The sequence below is a fragment of the Heliconius melpomene genome, chromosome 4, assembly GCF_056956725.1.
Source record: "Heliconius melpomene rosina isolate 202511_hmr_F chromosome 4, ASM5695672v1, whole genome shotgun sequence".
NCBI classification, from domain to species: domain Eukaryota; kingdom Metazoa; phylum Arthropoda; class Insecta; order Lepidoptera; family Nymphalidae; genus Heliconius; species Heliconius melpomene.
In genome coordinates this window covers 972,992-997,939 of record NC_140392.1, presented here as the reverse complement: position 1 = coordinate 997,939, position 24,948 = coordinate 972,992, and the positions used below count along the sequence as shown (strand labels likewise).

Below are 24,948 nucleotides of genomic sequence, written 5' to 3'. Positions count from 1 at the left end.
TTTATTTTGTAATTTTTCATTATTTAATAGAAGATGCAGTTAAGTTTTTTATGTCAAAATAGTACATTGACACAAAAAGCACTAGTATTAAGTTACCCTAATATTGCGTTTTCGTATTTGGGTTTGAACAAATAGATATGTTCGTGTAAAAGTGGTTTTTTTTTAATTTTAAGGTAAATTTTTGTACGTAAAATTTCTGGGGTAGGCACTATTCAGGGGTGGGCACGGAGAGCCCCACCCGTCTATATTTATGCGGGATATATTCAAGTGTGAAAATAATATTCAAAAATCATTTACTTAAGTAGACTAACATACTCAAAAGCTTTTTAATATAACAATATATTTCAAACATTCATTCGCGTCGAGATTATCCGTTACTCCTCTCGGAGGTAAGACGGCGCCAATATTTGGACTTTGTGAATGCATCCCAAATCAAATTCTTATAAATACAACAAGAAACACAGATGAAATTTTTCACTAAAATATTGTAAAGGAATTAAAGTTTTTGTGTTATAAAAATAAGGGTGGTAATTCTTTGAAATGCTTACATATTTTGATACAATCTTTGGAAATTGTAATGTAAGTCACGCCTCTCGATGTCACCTCGTTTGTCACTATCGACAGAGCAACGTGCGGTTTTTATATGCAAGCATAAGCTAGGAGGCAGCGGTGATTATTTGCTTATTTACTTCTTTTATAAAAAAGTGGTATTGAGTTGCCACACACAATGCCTCTAAAATTGTTTTAACACTAGGAAATATTTGCAAAGGAAGTATTCAATATTATAATTTGTTTGCTGTGGTATCGAGGCAATGCGTGGCGTAGAGTTTTCTCACTGAACACGCAATGCCTCCAGTTTGGGGGAAAGTGGGAAGAACAGTGTCTTAACACTAGGCTCCTCCTGCCTACAATACTACACGAAGGCTAAATACACAGTATAAGCACGGCATATATCAATCTTTTTACACTGCTAGTCTACATAAAGGATACATACAACAATACAACACATATTTCAACAACCGTCTCATAGTCTACAATATAAACAATACGAAAAAATCGTCCCCACATTTGCATATATGCAAGTTGAATTGCAAATTACAACTGCATGAGAAACGTAATCATTTCGTTACATTATTTTAACGACACTGTATTTTTCACCTCACGAATATGTTAAAGAACATATCTATATAAGTATAAAATATATAATAGCGTAAGGTCACTCACTCCCTCATTCACTCTTCACGAAATCTTAGAAACTACAAATGTAAAAAATTTGTCAATTTTCACATTAAAAGTTACAATGACTTAACGGTTCAGAGTAAATTTTAATGCGAAAAATGTTTGGGTGACGACGAAGAGTTAGTTCTTTTTACCAAAAAAAATCAAAATCAAATCAGCGTCACGCTGTATCCCGCACACAGCAGGGTAGGCAAAGGGAACCTTGTCTTAAGAAACTCCGTTCCTCACTTTCTGCCGAATCCTATAGGCATTGCGCATTGAGTGGCATAACACCAGAGCGAAGAAATGCAAATATAAATGTAAATAAATATTTTACTTCCTCGAGTGGGGATCGAACCCACAACCGTCGCGTTACAGTCACACCCTTGTGAACACAACAATAAATTCAATTTTTAACATGTACAAGTAACAAATTAAAAATCTCTATCATTATTAAACTAATGCTAAGATAAAAAACATTAGAAAGTAAAAAAGAACACATATTTTAATGATAAACAGTAAGAACTACGACTTAAAGACTTAAATTAATCAAATAACTTAAGTCACTCTAATGATGCATGTCCATCATTAACATATGCATGGACCACCGCGCTGGTTGTTTTATATTCAAATTTGTTTTAAATAATCATTTTAATTGGTCAATAGATATTCTATCTGTGTCTCTATAACACCTGAGGGCGTCTAATATTATATGATATTGTTAGTTTTCTATAGCTAAGTTCTATTGTTTTATAGCCATTGGCGTTGGAGGAGGGAAGCCGGGTGGGCTGTGCCCACCCCACCATTTTCAAATTAAAAAAACACGTTTATACGAACATATTATCTGTTCAAATGTAAAGTCCAGTCCCCCCAGAAAATATCTCTAGATACGCCAATGTTTAGAGTTTCGCACTGCATCCCATCTAGCAAAGAGTAGGCAGAGAGAACCCTGTGTTAAGACACTCCACGTACTGCCCGAATTCGAGAAATGTGGAAAAAATGGTCAGGAAATTATAATATTAATTCGTTTCTTTGAGTGAGACTCGAACTTACAACCGTCGCATTTACAATCATACACTGTGCTGCTGTTCTACGACGGCAATTATTATATTTAAATTATTTTCACTTCTTTGTTCTAGTAAACGCCTAAGCGCAAAGTCTAAAGTCAATGGGGCGAAAAGTGAAGAACTGTTCCGTTTGACATTTGCCGTAACACTATTTTTTTTACCTATTCTGGCTATATGAAGATATACGAAGGAATCCGTAAAAGTAAAAAATAAAAACCATAGTGGCGCAGCGGCACAACGTCTCAATGTAAACGCGACAGTTATTGGTTCGATTCCCATTCAAGGGAATGAATTATTTTCATTTTCCTTGCTCTGGTAACAAGGTAAAGCTCGGCGATAAGTTCCGCCATCATCCAGTAATGGAGTGTTTTGACACTAGTTTCTCTGTCTACCCTGCTGTATGAGTGAAGATGTAAAAACACAAAAGGTACTACTTATAAATACAACATATATTGTTGTACGATCAGTTTACGCAATTTCCTTAGCTATTTCAACATTCAGTAAACATGAGATGCCTTCCGAATCACAATTATGCTCCAAAAGAGCCGACTCCATACAAATTAATTAATTAGCACGCTGCCCGCGGCCCCTCTGCTGCCTCTTGCTACCTTTTAAAACGTATATAGACTAAATATTGTATTATTATAGTAACTACTTACTTCTGATACAGTCCTCTTATACTTGAAACGTGTCTAGCTTATAATATTAGTATATACTAGCGACTCACCCGCGGTTTTGCCTGCTTAATCTGTTGTTGTGATACAGCTACAGCTTATTACACATTTTAAATAAAACTATTTTAATCGGATTATTCGCGTATATTTAAGATTATACATTTTTGGAAACGCACGTTTCGAACACTTTGCAGCAGTGGTCACGCGCGGTGGTAGACTGAGGTGGCATTCGTCTGTCAGTTGAAATAATTATTATATCAAACTACCCTCACAGCAGTTTGGTAAATAATTATGAGATTGTAAATAGGAAAGTCGTTGTGACACAGGGCCTGAATGCAAACACAACGGGTGTGGGATTCCCGCTTGAGGGAATTAATTCTTTTCATTCGCCCGCTCTGGTAAAAATAGGAAGCCGGGTGTTGTGTTTCGCCACTCAACAGATATTGTCTTGAAAATGTGGCGGATATCGGGGAAGAGAGTATTTTACACAACCCTTCCCCTTTTTCTTAACTTATCTGAAGTTAGAAGAGAAAGAAGAAAGGGAAGGGCTTGTGTTAAAATACTGAAAATGTGAATTAAAACACCTATGTTAGTTGAAAATAATTAAAAGGTGTCCACTTTGGACGATTTCCACAGAATTCGTTCAAGATGATAATTATCACGGAAACCACGAGAAATTTCGAATATGCCCAAAGGAAGTATATCAATTAGGCTAAATATGGAACCGGCTTTTTAAATTGGCTTTGTAGCGAACATTCTTCTAACGAACGCTGGAGAATCCCACGATACAAACCAAACGCCACTATTTATCTGTTAATTATTATATTTGTATAACAATACCAGAACTAGATTCTCACGCGTACTCGTATGTGTAGATGGTAGTGGATTCCAATCTTTTTCGAATTGATATTAAATATAAAAGAAAATTGAATTCACACTGAAAAAATCTTTTATAGTTGCAGAGAGAAACCAGTGTCAACCTTTTCCGCTTTCCGCCTTCCGAAATCAGGACATTATCTTTAATTAAATTTACTTTCATTTCCGTTTTCTCAATTTGAACTTTAAAAATAATTCAACTTGCAAATAAACAACAAACAAATGTATAAAAATGTTAAGTAGTAACTCCGCTTCCCACTTTCCGCCTAATTCTAGAGGCATCACGTATTAAGTGGCGTCGAACTCAACACACAGCCGAAGAAATGAAAATAGTAAATATTAAATTTCCCGAACGGGAATCGAACTCACAACCTAGTGTCCCTGCGCCACGACTGACTTCTGATCTATATATTATTTGTATCTAAATATAAATATCTAAGTATATTTAATGCCTAACGTAATTAAACACTTAACTTCGAACGGTGGAAGTAAACACGGCGATATTTTAAGAAGGCTATCAATCGGCCAGTCAACTGAAATGGTGGATTGCTCGGCTTTGTGGTGTTCCAACTCGTTTTACTATTAACTAGTGGTTTTTAGTTATTGGAGTTGAAAATGTTGTCGGGTTATTGTTTTTGATTGTTGAACTTTTTTTGTTGTTGGTAGTTATATAGTTAGTATAGTTTTTTATTTGTGAATATTATGTTTTAGATTTCAATACAGAAAAATATACTATGAAAAACATTGTAAACAAAATTGAAATTTTAATACTGATGAATAATAAAAAAATATATAATTTTGTTTACTATAGCACCTTACAGTGGTATTATTCTTAGGTATTACTGCTATAGTCGAAATAATTGTAATTTTATTTTCATTTGATCTACATGTAATAGAAGTAGCTATACAAAGTTATTTAAAATTTTATGGATTGATAAAAGTATGATAAAGTTATTTCTCCTGCACATATATTTAAATTCATGGCTTAATGCAAATAAATTTAGTTTTAGCGACATCTAGTGTTCAATAGCAAAAGCTGTAGTTACTTTCAACAATTTCCCAATTGATGGCGCTGGCTGGTATTTTTAAATATCTTTTGTAAAGAAATATTTATATTTAAAGATTTTCTTTTGTAAATTTAAACTACAATATATATTTCAATATTTGATAATATATTTTGTTATCAATATAATTATTTATATGAAATAAATATTTTAAAAGTAATTGTAACGAACTGGCAACACTTCGTTCGACCATTTTTCTTTCTTGACGTGCTGTCAAACAATCAAAACAGCACGTGTAAAAATGCGTATTGAAACTTGTTATTTCTGCTCCTCCAGGATATATCCTGGCCATGGCATACAATTTGTGAGAAACGATTGCAAGGTAAATATCAATTGACCAACATTCTTATTAATAGTAATTAGTTTTACTCAACAATTTTCTCTGTTGCGTTAACCGTACGTAATATCATCAGATTTTCAGATTTTGCCGATCAAAATGCCATGCAGCGTTCAAAAAGAAGAAGAACCCACGTAAAACTAAATGGACCAAAGCTTACCGTAAGACTGCTGGCAAGGAATTGGCTATTGACCCATCATTTGAATTTGAGAAACGTCGCCATGCACCAGTGAAATATAACAGAGAACTATGGACAAAGACCATAGAAGCTATGAAGAAAGTAGAGGAAATCAGACAGAAGAGATCAAATAATTATATTATGCAGCGATTAAGGAAGGGACGCGAAGTAGAGTGGCAGAGGGATGTCAGAGAAGTTCAAAGAGATATCTCTCTTATCAGGTATGTTTTGTTCATAATTTTAACTTAAAATTGCATAATCCATATATATATTAATGCATAATTGTGAAATTTCAATACACATTGAAATTTCACAATTATGCATTTTATCAATCCACATTGAAATTTCACAATTAATCATATACAAATAAGTAGTAGACAATATTTTCATTACTATTAAATGTAATTGTAACCTTTCGTATAAGAATTAAGAACATAGATATATGAAGGAAATAAATAAATATGATTTTTTTAAATACACACTTCTTAAAAAATTCCAATAGTTTTTTTTACTAAAAATAATATATATTTTTTAAATTATCACCATCTGCATTTATTCATGTCTTTATATCTAAAGGCCCTTGACAGGAATGTACAGCCACAGTTTAATAAAGCCCGGTTGCCAGTGTATAATACTTTGCTATACTTGTATGCTAAATTTTTCACACACCTCACTGAATTATATTTGCTGCTTAGTTAATGAGCACCAAGCAGCCAAGAAGCAAATAATACTGTGGTTTTTTAAAACCATAGCATATGCTGTAACTTAAATATCCAAATAATAAATTAATATATATTTTTTATTTTCAGATCACCAGCCGCAGGTCTCAAACAGAAACAAGCTGAAGAAATGGAAGTTGAACCTGAAACTATTGAAGTTGTCGATGCCAAGGGAAGGAAGCAAGTGATAGAAGCACCCGTCATGGTACCCGCTGTGGGGGAGATGATCGAGGAGGGAGGGGATGTGGAACTGTAATAGATTAGGAAATATAAGTTTTACGCTAATATATTTTTCGTTTTATTTAGAAACTAGCAACCCAAATGATGCATCATCTGTTTAAACTTATTGTAATATTATAGCCAAATTATATTAAATCTTTACGGAAATTGAAGCTTATGTGTAATTCTGATGTATAAGCTACTATAAAGTTTCATCTAAATCTGTTTAGTATTTTTTACGTGAAAGTGGAACAAACATGCAGTGGCGTAGTGAGCTTTACTCGCGCCCGGGGCAAAATACTTTTGCAGCGCCCCCCACACATACATCACAATATAATTTCATATGTACGTTTAAATAGTTTTGCGGACTATTTCGCGCCCCTTTCAGAGCGGCGCCCGGGGCATGATGCTCCCTCTCACTACGCCACTGCAAACATTCATCCTCACATACTTTTATGTTACTTAAAACTATACATTTTTTATTTTATTTTGTCTTAATTAAATATAACGTTTTTTTTTCATTTCTAAATTAAAGATAACAAACTAAAGATTTGGCAGTACTCAATGCCGCGCTTTACCTCGACACCAGAGCGCAGAAATGGAAATGCAAACGTAAATAAGTATTTCACCCCTTCGAGTGGGGATTGAACCCACAACCGTCGCGTAACAGTCACACCCTTGTGCCGCTGCGCCACGACTCAACAAGCAATGCCCCCAGAAAACGTCCGAAAGTGGGGAACGGAAGGGCCGCAATGAGAACGAAGTGTCGATACAAGATTATCAGATTCCCTCTGCCTACTCTGCTATATGTGGTTATATTATAACAAAAAACACTGCTATATTATCACAAAAATGCATTAACATACGACAATATTTAATTTACCGCCAAAGTTGTAAAATTAACTTTGGCGCATTTATATTACGTATAAGCCAATAAATATGATGAAATCGAGGAAAATATTTTGTCATACAACCTCGTCCCCATTAAAGATTTGAAGCCAAACTCATAGCATGCTATAGATACTTACCTACCTTTTTTTCCTTCAATTCCTACTGGGAACCTAAAATGTTTATTTATTCGTTATTGCTTAATAAATTGCTAGTATTTCGTCAACAACAAAATTGTCTTGATAATATAAATAAAGTATTGATTTCCAGCGCCACCAATACCTTAATCCCCTTAGGTGTACTGACAGGGGTTGAAAACTCGAATATAATTTTTTATTTTTTTGTTATAAAAAAAACATTATTTTACTTTATTGTTTGTAAGCAGTCTTTTATCTTCGATTACCACTCGAGGAAATGAAATAGCGTTTTCTCGCTCTGGTTTCCATCCATGGTTGAATTCCACCACTCAACACGCAATGCCTCCAAATGGGTAACGGAGTGTTAACACTAGTTTTCCAGGTTTTGCGAACCTGCTATGTGCGGGATACAAGGCGAAGCTAAAAAATACCTTTAAATTAAATTCGATATCTATTGTATTTAGTTACATATAAAATACCAATGTGTTATTTAAACATAATTTTTAATTAAAAAAAGATTCTCAGAGATACTGGCAAAGGTTTCATACTCCTGTTTAATCCAATTAGTACCGGTAGCATGTCTGGATTAAGCACCCAGTCTGTTCACCTGCCTCGTTGTAACAGTTCTCTTTGGTCATTCAAAATGGCCGTGTACTCTTACTTAATTAGTACATTAGTGGCTGTCGTGTCTTACGTCGTATATCAAAAATACTCAAATGTCTACACGAGTTTTGTTTCGAAACCTGAAAAAAGATATGATTACATCATCGGTAAGATTGTTTTGTAGTCAGTGCTCTCTTCTCTCTCTATATTTTAGTTTTTTTATTGAGATAGAGAGAGATATTAAGAATATATATAACTAAAATAAAGTTTCCAAAAATGTTTAAAAAAAGTTTAAAAAAAAAATGTTTTGAAGGGAAATTTAGAAACAAGTTCTGTTGGAGTCTTACGTAATAGGTATGCCAGGTTTTTATTTTATTAATGTGCATCAACAACTCACTTTAAGCGCGACTGTTGTAGGTTCGATTTCCGACGCGGAAAAGGGAGTTATCTTCATTTCCTCGCTCTGACAACTTCTCACGTTCAGTTAAAAATACTAAGTTTTTTTATGTTATTCTACTATATGTGGATTCCAATCGAAAAAGACATTTTTTTATCTAGAGGCCTATAATTATGATGTATGCCTCTTAACTAGTAGAAATTAACTGTAATGATATAAATATTTGCTCAGTTGGTGCTGGAACAGCAGGATGCGTGCTCGCGGCCCGGCTCTCAGAAGATCCCAATTTGAAGGTATTGTTATTGGAAGCTGGAGATCACATGAGCTACTTCACCAAGATACCGCTAGTGTCGACCGCCGCGCAGCAAGGCAACAACGACTGGTCAGTGCACGCGACTTCGCAGAAATATTCATCTTTTGGATTGCACAACCAGGTATTATAAAACTTACAACTTATTTGGTGGCAGCCAATGCAAAAATAGTTAAACATAAACTAATAATAATTAAAAAAACCCAAATCGGCACCAGCTCCCAAATAACGAATTTCAAATAGTAAAAAGCCTCAATAATTTTACAGCGAAAACTGCCTACCCTGCTATGTGAGTTCCGCCACTCCAGAATTTGGTGGAAAGTGGGGTACGGAGTGTCTTAACACTAAGTTCCGTCTGCCTATCCTGCGGTATGTAATTTAATTTTTATTTTTATATTCTTTTTAGGTTCCAATTATTCCACGAGGGAAAGGTCCAGGAGGGTCCAGCCAAATTAACTTTCTTCTCCACGGTTTTGGTTTGCCTGAAGACTTTAATAGATGGTCGAGACTTGGTTTCAAAGGATGGACCTTAGAAGATTTAAAACCATACTTCTTAAAAGCATTTGGAACTGTAAAAAGCGAGTTCGATTCTGATTTTTGCCCACCAAAAGGATTTTGTTCTGAGGTAAGAAAACATAAATGTTCGGGGAATTTTGGAGAATTTTTTTGTTTTGAATTTTCGCAATTGGGGAATTTTCATTATGTTCATCTTTTTTATTCTATGGAATGTAAAAAATGATACTAGAAGCTTTTTAAAAGAATAATTAAATGAAAAAAGAAATATGTTTTATATTAATAACCATTCAAATTGTATCGCCGAATATAAGAAATACACACACACTTTATAGTGTTTGAAAATAATGTCAACAAAAAAAAAATATGCATTATTTTATTAATATTTATTTTAATAGTATTTAATGCAATTTTCAGGCACCAATGAAGTTAAAGCTCATTGACGAAGAAAACGAAATGATGAAAGTTTTCAAACAGGCGTCTTCAAGTATTGCAGACAAACATACTTTATTTAGAAAAGCCACAGCGAATGTTCGAGATGGTAACAGGTTCCAAACTTTTGATGCATACCTGAAGCCGGCACTGCGAAGACCTAACTTGCATGTGCTGTTAAAGACTCAGGCGATTTCGGTGAGTTTCATAGCTTTTCAAACAATTTTTTTTCTTTGTAGCATTGACTTATGGCTAGAAATGGATGGATTTTTTAGGCAACAAGCCCATTACACCATGAAACCGCGTTATTTACTTTCGTTTCGTTTTTACATTTTGTGTTGAGTGGCAGAAATCAACATCAAGTTTTGTTTAAGTAAAAAAGGTCATTGAAAAAAATTCACCGCTTCAAGTGAGAATCGAACCCGCAACCAACTACTAATTAAATTGAAGTAGCAAAAAGGCAGACAGACTAACAAACACAAACATAGTGAAAAATAAAAACCAATTTAATTTCAGGTTAGATTTGTAAACAAAAAGGCAGCGTCTCTCTACATACTACAAGATCACCGAAATCTGGACAACATATTCGTTAAGAGGGAGATCATTGTCAGCGCTGGTGCTGTTAAAACACCACAGTTGATGATCTTATCGGGGATTGGACCTAGAAACTTAATCAAAAGGTATTATGAAAGAAATTATATATTAATCTTAATTTTTTGTATATTTAAATTTTATGAATCTCTCTGTTTTTGGCACATTTCCAGTCGTTGCATGCTAAAAATGGCGCAATGCTCACACCCCTTGATAAAGTAGATATCTACTTCCTTTAATAACCCTCCCTTAACAGTCGGGCAAAAGAAAAACATTTTTTAAAATAGTAATTTTGCCTTTTTCCTTCAGGCTCAGGATAGATGTTATATCTGAAAACGAACGTGTCGGTCGAAATCTCCACGACCACATGAACATGCCTCTCTACGTCAGCATCAAGAAACCTATCGGCATCACTTTAGCCAAAGTGTTCAGTGTTTCAACTTTAGTGAATTATTTTTGGTATAAAACCGGTAAGATGAAGAATTATTACTTAAAATACTTTTAGTCTTTGTACGGGAAATACCTTCCTTCTCGTTTGTCGCAAGGTATAGAAGTAGGACAATAAGCAAACCAATATATGAACATTATGTAAATGGAAAGTTTATTTCTGGTGGGAGAAACAAAACCTACTTTTTATATACATGGGTACAGGCTACAATAAACCTACAAAATTTTGCAGTAAAAGCCACATGTTTTTGTCAAACAAAACATATTAATGTTGCTTTACATTAATAACATTTTTATAACTTTTTTGCAGGCTACCTAGCATTTCCACCAGTCGCCGGCTTGGAGTATAGAAATACTTCGGCTTTAATGCTGTTCTCGATGGGCTCAGCCAGTGAAAGATTATTACGTGATTTATCTAACTACAAGTCTAAGGTATACTAAATAAAATATGTTTTATAGATATGTTTTTTGTGTATTATTTAATAATAAAAATATTTTAAGTTGAATATCGAGCTTAGTGAGTCATTCGAGAGGCTTACGACGATCATGGCTCAATATATTTTATTCAGAATAAATGAATTTGGATCTTCTTTGAATATAAGCTATAAAAAATATAAGCTATAAAAAATAAAAAGTGCGGGATACAGCGTGAAGCTAACCAAAACACAAGAATATTCCACAAAAATACAACCAAAAGCACAAAGTAACGAGAAAATCTTGAAGCCGTCGTGACGCAGGGGCACAAGAGTATGACTGTAATGCGACAGTTGTAAGTTCGATTTTTCGCTCTGGCAACCAGACAAAAGCCCGGCCTTGAATTCCCCCACTCAACAGCCCTGAAAAATTCGGCGAAAAGTGAGGAACAAACTTAACACCCACAGCAGACCCAGCTGTTTGCGGGATACAGCATGAAGCTGAGTAATTTTTTTTATACAAACTAACTATATATAGAGGAGTATTAACAGGTATTTCGAGAAACATTCCCTTTTCACAACGACACCAGCAAAGAGGGCTTCATGTTCCTAGCGACGTGCGTACGGCCGAAGAGCAGGGGCACTGTCACGCTGAAGGACTCCAGCACCACTGTCCCGGTGGTAGTCGACCCTAATTACTTACATCGGGATTATGATGTTAAATGTATGATAAAAGGTTAGTTTATGTATGAGTAGGTAAATGTAGGAATTTAGTTTTTGAATGCTGCATTTAGCTTCAAGCTGTAACCTTGATTATGGCAGGGTAGGCAGAAGGAATCTCGGAACCTAGTTAAGACCCTCCGTTCCCATTAGGAATTCCAATGAAATTTGAAGGCATTACGAGTTGAGTGGCGGAATTAAGACGTTTTTCTTTTAGATTATTTGCAATAATATTTATAATATTAATAATATTTGTAGTTATAAGTATGCGATCGTCTACCCTCGAACAAAGCTAAATAAAAGCCTTAGTAACCTATAAATATAGATAGATAAAAATCCAGATAGGTATATTAGATAATCATTCTCATCATACAATGGTCTATCCTTACTGACAATGAAACCCACGACTGGTTGTAAAGTTTAGTATAAAACTCGTTTTCTTTCTTATTTAATCAACGTGACAGTCAAAAACATAAAACATATTTTTTTATGCTATTTACTAAAAGGCATCAATTTATTTCAAATTAGTGAATGTGATATATATCTTTCAGCAATCAGACGAGCGGAGAGACTACTATCAACCAAACCGTTTCAAGATATAGGCGCAAGAATCCATTGGCCGAGACCAGAACGATGTCTCACCTTCTGGAACTACACAAAACTCGACCAAATGGGACTGGTTCGGCGCAGGAAAAAGTAAACTTGATTACACTTCTTTTTCACGCGGTAGGCAGAGAATAGCTGGGAATCTAGGAACAGGAACCTGGGAACCTAGTGTTTAGATACTCCTTCCAATTAAGTTTTCCGTTCCCCACTTTCCCCTGATTTCTGGAAGCATTGCGTGTTGAGTGGCCGACGCACTGTACAGTCGCACGCTTGTACCCGTACACCACGACTGGCCTCATATTGAGTACACATAAAGTTTAAAATTTACGTTAAAGGAGAAAAGATATGTAATACTTAACATGGCCATTCTGTTTTGACCTCAAAAAAGAACATCGTTTTTTTTCGTTAATTATAATTTTATTAACTACTATTGTGTATTGTGTAACATAACACTAGACTTTTTTTTTTGCGTATCTAGTGCTTTTGTTGTTTTTAGGGTTTTTTTAACATGTACAGCGATAATCTATAGGGCTTATCGCTTAAAACGTATAACAGCATCAACCGTGGTTGTAGGCTGTACGATTGGATCCCACGCGGCTTTGATTGATATCTTTATTTCTATTTATTTCTATCTTTATTTCTAGAAATTACCGCGAAAATACCACTTGTACCGTGGTTATTCAACCATGCTACAAGCGGTATTAAGAGTGAAGCTAAAAAAACTTGATACGTACTTAATTTATTTTAACCTTGTATGTCTGACTAAAAAAAAAATATTATAGTACGTATGCACATATTAAATATATATTATTATTTTTTGTGCAGAATTAAAACAAACATCAACAATTTAAGCTGATCTTTTTACATAGGAAATATATTTTTTTTCAGAGGAAAGAAACAATTGAGTAAACCCATAAAGGAGGTTCCAAAACCAAAACCAAAAGTTCATAGTCCTCCCGACGTATACCTAGAGTGTTTGTTAAGAGAAGTCGCTGTCACTGGACACCACGCAGCCGGCACCTGCGCTGGAGGACAAGTCGTTGACAGTGAACTCAGGTTTGTTTATCTATAACCCTCTTTTCTTTTGAATTTTAAGTAAACATGTAAAACACGTAGTTGCTCATAGAACTAATAGCTTTGGTTTAACTTTTCTTTTGTATTTTGTGTTTATTTTATATATTTTACTTTCAGTCTCACGATGTTTCCCTTATGTAGCAGTGTAGGCAGAAGGGACCTAGTGTTATGATAGATTAATGTTATCTAATGTTATAAATTATGATAAAACCATTAATTGCGAAAAATTGAAACATAAATTCCTCATTTCAGGGTCAAAGACGTCCAAGGCTTACGAATCATGGACGCCAGTGTGTTCCCTTCTCCAATATCGCTATATCCCAATTCTGTCATAGTTGCTATGGCGGAAAAAGCGGCGGATCTAATACGAAACTCTCCTTTAATTACATAAATAAATATATATATAGTTAAGTTGTTTTATTTCTTTAAGAAATACGTAGGTTATCATAGTATTAGTGCCACCAAATATTGGTGGTATAAGATTTTTTTAACTTCATACGTCTTTTAATAGTTGAATTTCTTGGCAACTTCGAGTCATTCAACTTCGAGTCAAATATATTTGGCAAAGAGAAAAGAAAATATGGACATGGAAAAGAAGAGAGATCTTGTTAAAATGACGTCTTGTCCCTTTTTCCAAGGCAACTGTTTACCAGCAGGCTTAGTAAGCTAGAGCCTAAGGCGGCAGATTTTAGAGGAGGAGCGGCAAATATAGTTTTATATTTTTGCTCCCTCGTTTTATATATAAAAGCCTCCAAAATTCGGGGGAAAGCGGGGAACAGAGTGTCTTAAGACTAGGTTCCCTCTGCCTACCTTTGTGTGCGGGATACAACGTGAAGTGACGTGGTTACTTTCAACTATGATTAAGATATAGATGTAGGGATAACATTTAAATATCTCGTATTATGGCGAAATAAATTGTCTTTATGTACCTACTTTATTGCTAAAAAAAACTTTTTACTTACTTTATAATATTACATCAAAGTGCATTTAATGGAAAATGTACAAAACTTAAATAATTTAATAAACTACGTTATAAATGACAAGAACACTTAAGTTTATTTTAGGTTAACCAAATAAACCATTATAGATTACTATGTACACTAATATCTTGAGTAACAATCACAGCATAAATAATAAACCAAGTATAGACTCTAATCATTTTTTAAACACAAAGCGAATCAAGGACCTTTTTTGCTTTACTAAATTGGTGTTAACGTTAAAGGTAGTTCAGTTCTAAACTTGCTCTCTGTAGAACCGCACCGCAGCACATTTTCACAATGCCAATCTTAGACGATTTTACAAATTGTGAAAATGATGTACGATTGGATGGCAAAGTGGCCATTGTCACGGGTGCTACCGCAGGGACGGGACTGGAAGTGGCAAAGAATCTGGCAAAACGTGGAGCAAAAGTCATCATAGCCAGTCGTAGTTCTGAAAAACTAGAAAATGCAAAAAATGACATTATAAAAAGTTCAGGAAACAATAATGTAGTCACCGGGACGATGGATTTTGTATCTCTTAATTCGATTCGGAATTTCGCTAATGATATTAACACGTTGGAGCCAAGACTTGACATTTTAATCAATAATATTGGTGCTATTGGACTAGAAGACCGACTGACCGCTGATAACTTACACCTCATGATGCAAGTTAATTATTTTGGAGCTTTCTTATTAACATTCCTCCTTTTCCCACTAATGAAAGCCTCTGCACCAAGTAGAGTTGTAAATGTGTCATCTATATCTCTTATTTTAGGATACATTGACATAGACCATATGAATGATGTGGGAAGGTATTCTAATTTTGGACTTTACTGTAATTCTAAGTTAGCGGATGTGTTGTTTACAGTAGAAATGGATAAAAGGATTAAAGGCAGTGGAGTGAATGTTTACAGTATGGATCCAGGTTTAGCAAAATCAGAATTTTTCAGATATTACAATAATACCTCTTTAAAAAAGTTTTTTAACACAGGTTTATCAATAGTTGGCAGGCCTCTACATAGAGTTGCAACAATGCCTGTGTTCTTAGCTGTTGATCCTCGAGTGAAGGAGTCTAGTGGAAAGCATTTTCGTGATTGTGCAGAATTTTACAGTAGCTGGTTTGCCAATGATACTGTTCTGTCTCGCAGATTGTGGGAGGAGTCTAAAAGGTTGGTCGGTATTACTCCTGACGAGGACTGGGAAAATTCATAAGAATATGTAACAATATCCATATGGATGATCGACTATCGTTTATAAGAATGTACACAGTATTACAGTTGATTTTTATATATCTATTAATAAAATATATTTTTATTTTGTAGAGTTTGTTTAATTTTTATACTAAACTTTAAAAAATGCAGATTTTAATCATTTGTAGATACGATCATTTTATCCATAGGTTTTGTTTTTTTCCCAAAGCTGAATAAATCTTTCAATATAATACACATTGCTTGTAGAAACACAAAACTATATATTTTTTAATTTTAATGTAATAAAATAGAACAGTTATTTAATATTGTACGCAATTACTAAAAGGCATTTTCTACTAGACGCGAAAGGGGTCTTAATGGGGTACCGAGTATCTTAACTCTAGGTTCCCAGATTCCCTCTGCTCACCCTGCTATATGCAGGAGGATACTTTCTATTTATTATATTAATAAGAACTTGCCTTTATTTATAAATTATTTTATATTTAGTGGGTAAGCCAAAAAATATTTGTGTTAGAAGAGACTCCGTTTTATATATGTAAATATCAGTTAATAGCCGAGCGGTGGGCGCTTCATTTACGGAGGTGGTGGAGGCGAACCTAAAAGGGGCAATGTCACAAAGAGACGATAGGGTGATAGAGGCATAGAGGCATACTATACTGTATAAAATAATTGTATAAAAGACAATTATATATGAAATGTACAATAATAATATATGTAAAAAAAAAAAAAAAGAAAGATTGTCGGTAGGGGTCTCATCCAACCCCTCTGGTGTAAGATCTAGATATAAGTACAGTTTAAATTGTCCCAAAATTAAGTACGCCACATTAAAAGAACTTTCTTAAAATAAAAAAGGCACTGGCAACAATGCGTAAATGTAGTTTTTAAAATAAAAAAAAAAAAAAAAAAGAAAAAAAAAAAACATCAGTTAATAAAAAAAAGAAATAGCATAAATATAAATTGTACAATTATTACAAGAACTAAAGACAAGAAATATAATTATACATATTTTTTAATTGCTTTTCCTTAATATAAACAGACAGGTTGTACAATATACAATGTACGTATGGGGCGGGGTATTCCTCGCGAAGCGGACAGGTAGTAAAAAAAGTCGAGGTCACTAATTTTGGTTACATTATAATACTAATGACAGCTTACGACTTCGTCCGCTTAGAACCACTACGACCACCACCACGACCATTTTTGTACTGTTCTAAAATGGGTGGAATACAATGATATTTGAAATCGAAGTAACAATCATCCCGTTTAAATTGACACGGTGTCTCACTGCACTATAACGGCCTCACTTTTCAATATTTTTTGCCAACACAAAACTGCCCACCTTATAGATAACCTTATCTAATGTGCCCTTTCCTTACTTAACCTTTATCAAATCTTCTTTTGAAATTGCCTATCAAGTTGCATTGCATTTCTTGATTTTAAACTATAGTTTAGGAGGACTTATCAGTCCGCCGTTTGCAACATCTGATCATCGAACAACATATCTGATTGTTCATCACATGCTGCAAATCTTCAATTTTAAATATATTTAGAAAATGGGACGAACAGACAAAAAATCATGTTCTTTTAATGTTTTACGTGCCCCTACATCATTAAAATCAATGAACAAACACATTTTGTTTACTGTTTTATATATAGATGATTATTGAGGTAATAAATACGTATATAATGATACATTATCACGTGGACGCTTATATTTACATTAGTGAGTGAGAATTAATAAGTATTATTTCAATAATACCAAAGTTATAACACCGCCGCACGTAAACAAAACATACTTATACATTTTATTTGTTAAGTTTTAAGGCCGTCGTGGCGTAGCGGCACAAGGGTGTGACTGTAACGCGACGGTTCTGGGTTCGATCTCTACTCGAGGAAGTAAAATATTTATTTTAATTTATATTTTCATTTCTTCGCTCCGGTGCGGTGTCGAGGTAAAACTCGGCGTTGAGTTCCACCACTAAATACGCTATGCCTCCAGTATTCGGGTGAAAGTGGGAAACGGAGTGTCTTAGCACTAGGTTTCCTCTGCCTACCCTGTTCATCTGCCTACCCTACCCTACGATACAGCATGAAGCTAATTTTTAATATAATTATAAGCCTAGTTGTATATCTTACTTAAGTATAGAGGTACGTTCCTACTAGTTGAGTCTAACCAGAAACAATACAATCTCACATTTAAATATAATTAATAAAATAAAAGACTAATAAAGTCTCCCGCCTGCGTCTTTTCACTTTTATTAATAAATCTGTACCTACATACAAGTATGCCTCACATTCACAGTCAATGTCATGTTATTAAATATGAAAACTGTCTGAAACTAAAGCAAACAAAACAAAGCAAATGTGCACTGTAAAATAATTGCTCGCCACGTTCCAGTAGGCATCACAGATGCAATCAGCGTCAGTCATATTAAGAAACAGTAAACAATAGTAAAAACTAACATTTTTTTTTTATTGCCAGAATAAAATAACACAAGATATCATTGTCAAATAAAATGACGCCTGAGTTTCTCGTCATATTTGTTGATTTATAAAACAACCAAAAAGAAAAGAATAATATTGTGCCTTAGAAAAAAAATATAAAAGGCTAGCCTTAATTGAAACAAAAGGTTTCTCGATACAGAATTATCAGTTTCCTGCTTATTTTATTTATTTCAACACGCACGAGTCGATGCTCACTGATTGCGTCTGGCGCATTCTCTATAGTTAATGAAATTATGAATTAAATTATAATCTTTTAATAAACTATAGTCTTCATTAAACTATAGTCATTCGTGGATTTCTCTTTCTGACAGCAAGGCACTCCAGTTTTAGTTCCACCACTAAATACGCAGGGCCTCAAAAGATTCGTAAAAAAATCACGTAAATTCGAAAGTGGCGAATGGAGGGGTATACCCTCTGTCTACCCTGCTAGTGTTGTGTGCGAGACACAACGTGAAGCTGAGCTATTGTTACAAATTATACTATTTATAATACATACAAAAATAATAATTTAAATATTACACCCGAGAGCGCAAACATAATTAAGCACAGTAATCCAACCGACATTATTTAATACGTAAAGTATCGCCCGCTTCTAAACAAGCTGCGCTATGAATAAGTTTACGAATGTACCTATAACTAAGCAAAAGACTGAAGGATAACAATAAATATTTTTTTATCCATTTACTAGCATCGCTAGCAATTTGTATGATAGGTAAATTTAATCTTTCCTTCAATTCTCCTGTGAAAAGTTGACTGAAAAATTGATTTTGCGCGGTGGCGGGACTATACGCCGTCGCCGTACTTTTGTGTTACTAGAACGAATGAACGAACGAAAAGAAAATAATCCATTTTAGTAAGTGGGAATCAAAACCCACAACCATCACGTTTACGTCAGTGAAAAGCTTTACTGCTGCGTCAGGACGGGCTCATTTTAATAAATTTATTACAAATACATCATACTTTTATAATGAAGGCTAACTCTACAGATCCTAAGTACGTACATAAATTAACTTAGTTCCTACTACAAAAACTATCTTTTAAATAGATTTTATATAGTAAATATATTAAATAAATATTTATTTATTTTTTTCCTTAATTCATTTACAATTGCAAATTAACAATACAAATTGAAATTCTTATCACAGACTAAAAACGTATGAGGAAGTGTTCTTGCTCCTACTAAGTTATAATATTTTTTACGTTCAAAAACCACTATAGAAAATAGAATCTTAACACTAAATCTGCGACAGAGTTTTGCCACTCCACTCGTTGTCGCTCTTAAAGCCTATAGGGCTAACGGCCTTAACCTCACGTTCGAAAAATATTATAATACGGGACTATTGCTGTCACGTGTTGAACTATGTCACGTTGAAATTAAGAGAAAATATATTATTTTACATAAGTTAAATAATAACAGTACACTTAAGTTTTTAACACAGTTTTATGATATCTGCTATATACAGAGGGTGGAGCAAGGACCACTACTTTTACTAGATAAGCTTCCTATATTACTACTGTTACCATTTCCATTTCGTATGTATAAATTAAATTTATTTTATTAAAATATAAAAAAACTAAATAGTAATTTTTAAAGAATTTATTTTCAACTTTGAATTTTAAATACTACATAGCAAAAGACACATTTAACACCTTCAACGAAAAAGAAGCAATATATTTTTACATGATATATAGAATAAATATAATTAATAATTATAACAAAGTGAGAAAATTGTGAGTACTCAATAGTAATATCTACAAGACAATTAAATACCGATATAAAATAATAATAATATCAAATAACGTTGCAGAACACGTTTATGGTTCAACTTCCTTTTAGCCTTTAGTGTCTTTGTAGACGTTGACCTGATTATATTGTCACATTAATTTAAAATCAAAGTGAACAATGTGTGAAACAAGTGCACGTCTCGATGGCAAAGTGGTCATCGTAACTGGTGGCAGCACTGGGATGGGATACGAAGCAGCCAAAAGCATAGCTCGCAAAGGAGCCAGAGTCATCATAGCCAGTCGCAACGAAACAAAACTGAGCAGAGCAAGAGATCGAATAGAACAAATTACTGGAAATAAAAACATTAGTTATAGATTACTTGACTTAGCTTCAGTACAATCTGTTAGAAATTTCGCCACTAATACTCTTCAAACTGAAGAAAGACTAGATGTTCTTATCAACAACGCGGGTGCTGTCGCCTTACCAGACAAGCTCACCGCCGATGGAATTAATCTGACAATGCAAGTAAACTATTTCGGAGCATTTCTTCTCACGTATCTATTGCTGCCTTTACTCAAGAGCTCCGCACCTAGCAGAATAATTAACAGTTCTGCTTCATCAATGTACATAGGACATTTAGATTTTGCCCATTGGAACGATGTTGGAAGGTATAACCTGATTGAAGAAACGGCGAATTCTAAATTAGCCGTAACTTTGTTTAATGCGGAGTTGGATCGTAGATTAAAGGGTACCGGTGTAACAGCAAATACTTTTGATCCATTCGTAGTGCGTGATACAAATATATTAGAAAATCTTCCAAATTTAGTTAGAAATATTTCTCAATTGTTTATAGATATGATAGGACAGCCGAAAGAAGAAGTTGGAAAACAAATAACAGTGCTAGCAGCAGATCCTGCATTAGAGACTGTGAGTGGAAAACACTATAAGTTTTGTAAAACTTGGATTAACCATTGGTTGGTCAGTGAGCGGCAGCTTACAAAAGAGCTTTCGGAAAGGTCGAAAGGAATCTTAAATATAACAGCAGAGGAAGATTGGGAGAATGAGATTTAAGGTTTTATAAATGCTTTTAACAAATAAATTCAATCTTTACATTTATATGATGTACATATATTACGTAAAGTAATAAAAAGATATCCTTAAGACATATAACATGAAATAATGTTTAAAAATATCTTTGTGTAATAATTTTAGTGTAGACTTAACGTAGCCATAAAAAGTACCAAACATAATATTGTGATTAAAAATATTGTATATTCATAACATATGTTTTAATCGCGACATTTCTTCGGGTTTCTTTATTATAGTAAGCAAAAAATCCTTTAGTAGTAATATAATCCTTTCACTCTTCTTTTATTTATAGTCGGATGAATTCCGTTGGATGTCTGTGAACTTAGCAGAGCATTGTCCAGCAGATCAAAAAAAAATGGAGTTCTCTTCGCATGCACCTGAGTTCTACAGTTCCTGATAGGTTTTATAAATAGTTCTGTCGTTTTTACCCCTGAAAAAGTTATGTAAAAAAATGATCTGCTAACTTCCCTTGGCAGATCATTTTTTTGCAAATAAAAATTGGGGCGAGATCTGCACTCCTAGGGATGAATAAAATAGTTCCTGATCATTTTTAACAATAGTTCTGTTAATTTCACGAAGAAAGAAATTTTTAAACAGAAAAAAAAGAACGTTCGTTTCGAAAATAGTTCGAAAGGTAAAGTAATTTTTAAAATTAATAAAATGATACTCAGACGCGAGAACTCTTTATTTTACAATACAATATAAGTAGTTCTACGATATTTAGCCTGAAAGAAAACCAGAATTCTGAAAAAACTGCCAGCAGAGCATAGTTTAATGTATGAAATATTGAAAAATGTCTATTTTAACTCTTCATATGTAAAAGTACTAAATAATTTTCCATTTTAATTTTTACTCGGGAACTCTTTGATTTCTACAAGAATATGAGTAGTTCTATTATAAAAAGTCAATTATAAAACTAGAACTCCTGTAAAAATGCCAGCAGAGCATAGTTGAAAATTCGATTTGTTGAAAAATATCAAATTAACTTGTTGCGACTAAAAATATTTTTAAAAAATATTAATATCTTGCTCAGAAGCGGGACAGGGACATTGTGTGTTTAGTAGCGGAACTCAACGAAGAACTGTATTCTTTCATGAAAATAATTTATTCTCCCTAGTCGGAATTGAACGCACAACCCTCAGACTCAGTACAATAAAAATAAAAAAATACCTCTATAATAACATTCTCAAAGAGTAAAATGATACAAAAGTAATCTTGTACAGATCTTGTAAAACTGGCAAGGTCATATATCTACACATTTTATAGCTGTACAATAATTGCTTGAGGCCAGTCATGGCGCAGGGGCACAAGACTGTATCTTTAAACGCTACTGGTTGTGGGTTCGATCTCCACTCGATGAAATGTAATACTTATTTAAATTTATAATTTCATTTCTTCGTTATGGTGTCGAGGCAAAGAGCGGCGTTGAGTTCCGCCACTCAACACGCAATGCCTCTACAATTCAGCGGAAATTAGGAAACGGAGTGTCTTAACACTAGGTCTTTCTGCCTACTCTGCTGTTTGTATGTTTCAATAATGGCTTCATCTAAGTAACTATAAAGAATTGCACAAAAATAAAAGCAGACGAAATGTAATTTAGACAGGTAGGCAAATGTATATATTAGGCAGATTATCAAATTTAGTTTTACACTAGTGTTGTAATAAGTGCTATTAGTATTAACCGACCGAATATATTACGCTCCGTTTTAGTAAGTACGTAATAATACATAGGGGAAGTAGAGGCAGCTTGGAAACATGGGCTATATTATTTGATATAATTATAAAAAAATATTCTCTCCCCCATGTCCCCAGACTGGTGGAGTGTCTTTCTCCATGTTCCCTGTATTTTTTGCGGGGGATCCATAAATTTATTTTACTTAAAAACTAAGAAAATAACGATATTATAAATAGATATATAATGTAGAGTTCAAAACTAATATCTTTAATTTTATAATAATTACTTCATTTTCCTTAATGGACAAGTTCTTTTCTTCGTGTTACCTTCAAGCTACATTTATATCCACACTAGCTTGTTACGTAAAGTAGCTAACTTTGTGACGTATCTCTATTAAAGTCCAATGTATTTTATAAATATAGTTGGAGAACTTATTAAAGGTTCTCGAACTATATTTGTATTTTATATTATATTATATTGTATTTATTCATCTACCTACTTGTTACTTAGGAAAATTAAAAACCTTTCTGACAATGGAAAATACAATAGAAATATAAAAGAATACAAAAGATTATTTTATATTATTTTTTATGTAAATTACTAAAATAATACTAAAAAAAAAATACAGTCGAATTGATAACCACCTTTTCTTACAGAAGTCGGTTAAAAATTATAGTAGTAGTAAGATATGAAAACATGATGTATTCCAAACAAAATTCTACTCATGTTAAGCTTAACTTTTTAAATAAATCATAATATATTAAATACTATATCGATACGTTCACATGAGTCTCGATAAGAATTGATAAATAAAAATGAAACAAGTTGTCTAATGTTCATGCACCTAAACATATAAAGCGTATCATTGACCTTCTTTGCTTATTACCTTGGTATTAAAACTGAAGGTAGATCAGTTTTAAAATTGCTGTCTGTTAAACCACACTGATAGTTAGTTATATTTTCGTTATGCGAATCTTAGACGATTTTACAAATTGTGAAAATGATATACGATTGGACGGTAAGGTGGCACTTGTTACTGGTGCCACATCAGGGACTGGACTAGAAGTGGCCAAGAATCTGTCAAAACGAGGAGCAAGAGTCATTATAGCCAGTCGTAGCCCTGAAAAACTATTAAACGCACAAAACGACATTATTAAAAGCTCAGGAAACACTGATGTAGTCACCAGGACGATGGATTTTGAATCTCTTAAATCAATTAGGAGTTTTGCAAATGATATCAACACGTTCGAGCCACGACTAGACATTTTGATCAATAATATTGGTGCTATTGGACTAGAAGACCGATTGACAGCTGATAACTTACATCTCATGATGCAAGTTAATTACTTTGGAGCTTTCTTATTAACATTCCTGCTTTTTCCATTAATGAAAGCTTCAGCACCCAGCAGAGTTATAAATGTGTCATCTTTAGCTCTTATTTTGGGAAAAATTGAAATAGATCATATGAATGATGTGGGAAGATATTCAAATTTCGGAATTTATTGCAACGCGAAATTGGCAGACGTGTTATTTACAATAGAAATGGACAAAAGAATTAAAGATAGTGGTGTGAGCGTTTACAGTATGGATCCAGGATTAGGCAAATCGGAATTTTTTAGACATTATAACAGTACTTTATGGAAGACATTTTTTAACACGGCTCTTACAATATTTGGTAGGCCTTTACATAGAGTTGCAACAATGCCTGTGTTCTTAGCTGTTGACCCTCGAGTGAAGGAGTCTGGTGGAAAGCATTTTCGTGATTGTGCAGAATTTTACAGTACCTGGTTTGCCAATGATACTGTTTTAACTAGAAGATTGTGGAAAGAATCTAAAAGGTTGGTCGGCATCACTCCTGATGAAGACTGGGAAAATATTTATTTTTATAATAATAATTTCTATGACACATTTAGGTAGTTTAGATAATGCTAGTCAATTAATAAATAATAATTTCTATTTCTTATATAAAATTATTTGTTGTTTTGCCTACATTTTGCCCAATTTTATGATTTATAGAGAATATTATGTACAAAAGCTAAGATAGTTTATTTATATTTATATTATTAAAGATTTAAAACAAGTAAAAGTTTTTTTACATTTTTAAAGTGTTATGGACACACAGGAATGAAAAATACTCATTAGGTAAACGTATAATGTTAAAATTATCTTATGTGCATGCAATATGATTCACATAATTAATTCACATCATTTTTTCATTATATTGTATAAGTTATTACAATAACTTTTTAGTGTGTGTGTATGCAACATTCCACCAGCAT

The 24,948-nt window shown here is 33.6% G+C and overlaps 5 protein-coding genes and 1 pseudogene across 5 annotated transcripts in view; 5 read left to right on the top strand and 1 right to left on the bottom strand.

The window, feature by feature from the left end:
- Positions 1-3,152, bottom strand: part of LOC146539343 (uncharacterized) — a 171,107-nt gene extending 167,955 nt beyond the window's left edge. Inside the window, exon 1 of the mRNA XM_085208257.1 lies at positions 3,013-3,152. The gene's annotated coding sequence lies outside the window, so the exon portion shown is untranslated. The remainder of the gene's footprint in view (positions 1-3,012) is intronic.
- Positions 3,153-5,067: 1,915 nt separating this feature from the next.
- RpL24-like (ribosomal protein L24-like) lies at positions 5,068-6,420 on the top strand. The gene is made up of 3 exons (XM_085208441.1): positions 5,068-5,221; positions 5,313-5,635; positions 6,224-6,420. The coding sequence occupies exons 1-3, from the start codon at positions 5,141-5,143 to the stop codon at positions 6,387-6,389; spliced, it is 570 nt and encodes a 189-aa protein (XP_085064567.1). The 5' UTR covers positions 5,068-5,140; the 3' UTR covers positions 6,390-6,420.
- Positions 6,421-7,975: 1,555 nt separating this feature from the next.
- On the top strand, positions 7,976-13,894 carry ninaG (neither inactivation nor afterpotential protein G). The gene is made up of 11 exons (XM_085208095.1): positions 7,976-8,147; positions 8,609-8,811; positions 9,094-9,312; positions 9,618-9,830; positions 10,149-10,312; positions 10,533-10,693; positions 10,981-11,102; positions 11,636-11,819; positions 12,355-12,499; positions 13,298-13,465; positions 13,736-13,894. Exons 1-11 carry the CDS (start codon positions 8,021-8,023, stop codon positions 13,872-13,874), a joined length of 1,845 nt encoding a protein of 614 aa, XP_085064221.1. The 5' UTR covers positions 7,976-8,020; the 3' UTR covers positions 13,875-13,894.
- Positions 13,895-14,617: 723 nt separating this feature from the next.
- LOC146539340 (retinol dehydrogenase 11 pseudogene) lies at positions 14,618-15,784 on the top strand (annotated as a pseudogene).
- Positions 15,785-19,998: 4,214 nt separating this feature from the next.
- Positions 19,999-21,186, top strand: LOC146539339 (retinol dehydrogenase 11-like). Its single transcript, XM_085185017.1, has one exon. The coding sequence runs from the start codon at positions 20,083-20,085 to the stop codon at positions 20,974-20,976; it is 894 nt and encodes a 297-aa protein (XP_085041143.1). The 5' UTR covers positions 19,999-20,082; the 3' UTR covers positions 20,977-21,186.
- Positions 21,187-21,922: 736 nt separating this feature from the next.
- Positions 21,923-24,729, top strand: LOC146539338 (retinol dehydrogenase 11-like). The gene has a single exon (XM_085184958.1). The coding sequence runs from the start codon at positions 23,636-23,638 to the stop codon at positions 24,584-24,586; it is 951 nt and encodes a 316-aa protein (XP_085041084.1). The 5' UTR covers positions 21,923-23,635; the 3' UTR covers positions 24,587-24,729.
- Positions 24,730-24,948: the final 219 nt, after the last annotated feature.

Bases quoted from the DNA above. Each gene is read 5' to 3' on its own strand.
- LOC146539338 (XM_085184958.1), top strand. From the start codon at position 23,636: ATGCGAATCTTAGACGATTTTACAAATTGTGAAAATGATATACGATTG.
- RpL24-like (XM_085208441.1), top strand. From the start codon at position 5,141: ATGCGTATTGAAACTTGTTATTTCTGCTCCTCCAGGATATATCCTGGC. The intron at 5,222-5,312 runs GTAAATATCAAT...TAATATCATCAG, and splicing joins TTGTGAGAAACGATTGCAAG to ATTTTCAGATTTTGCCGATC. The intron at 5,636-6,223 runs GTATGTTTTGTT...TTTTATTTTCAG, and splicing joins AGAGATATCTCTCTTATCAG to ATCACCAGCCGCAGGTCTCA.
- ninaG (XM_085208095.1), top strand. From the start codon at position 8,021: ATGGCCGTGTACTCTTACTTAATTAGTACATTAGTGGCTGTCGTGTCT. The intron at 9,313-9,617 runs GTAAGAAAACAT...TGCAATTTTCAG, and splicing joins CAAAAGGATTTTGTTCTGAG to GCACCAATGAAGTTAAAGCT. The intron at 10,694-10,980 runs GTAAGATGAAGA...ACTTTTTTGCAG, and splicing joins TTATTTTTGGTATAAAACCG to GCTACCTAGCATTTCCACCA.
- LOC146539339 (XM_085185017.1), top strand. From the start codon at position 20,083: ATGTGTGAAACAAGTGCACGTCTCGATGGCAAAGTGGTCATCGTAACT.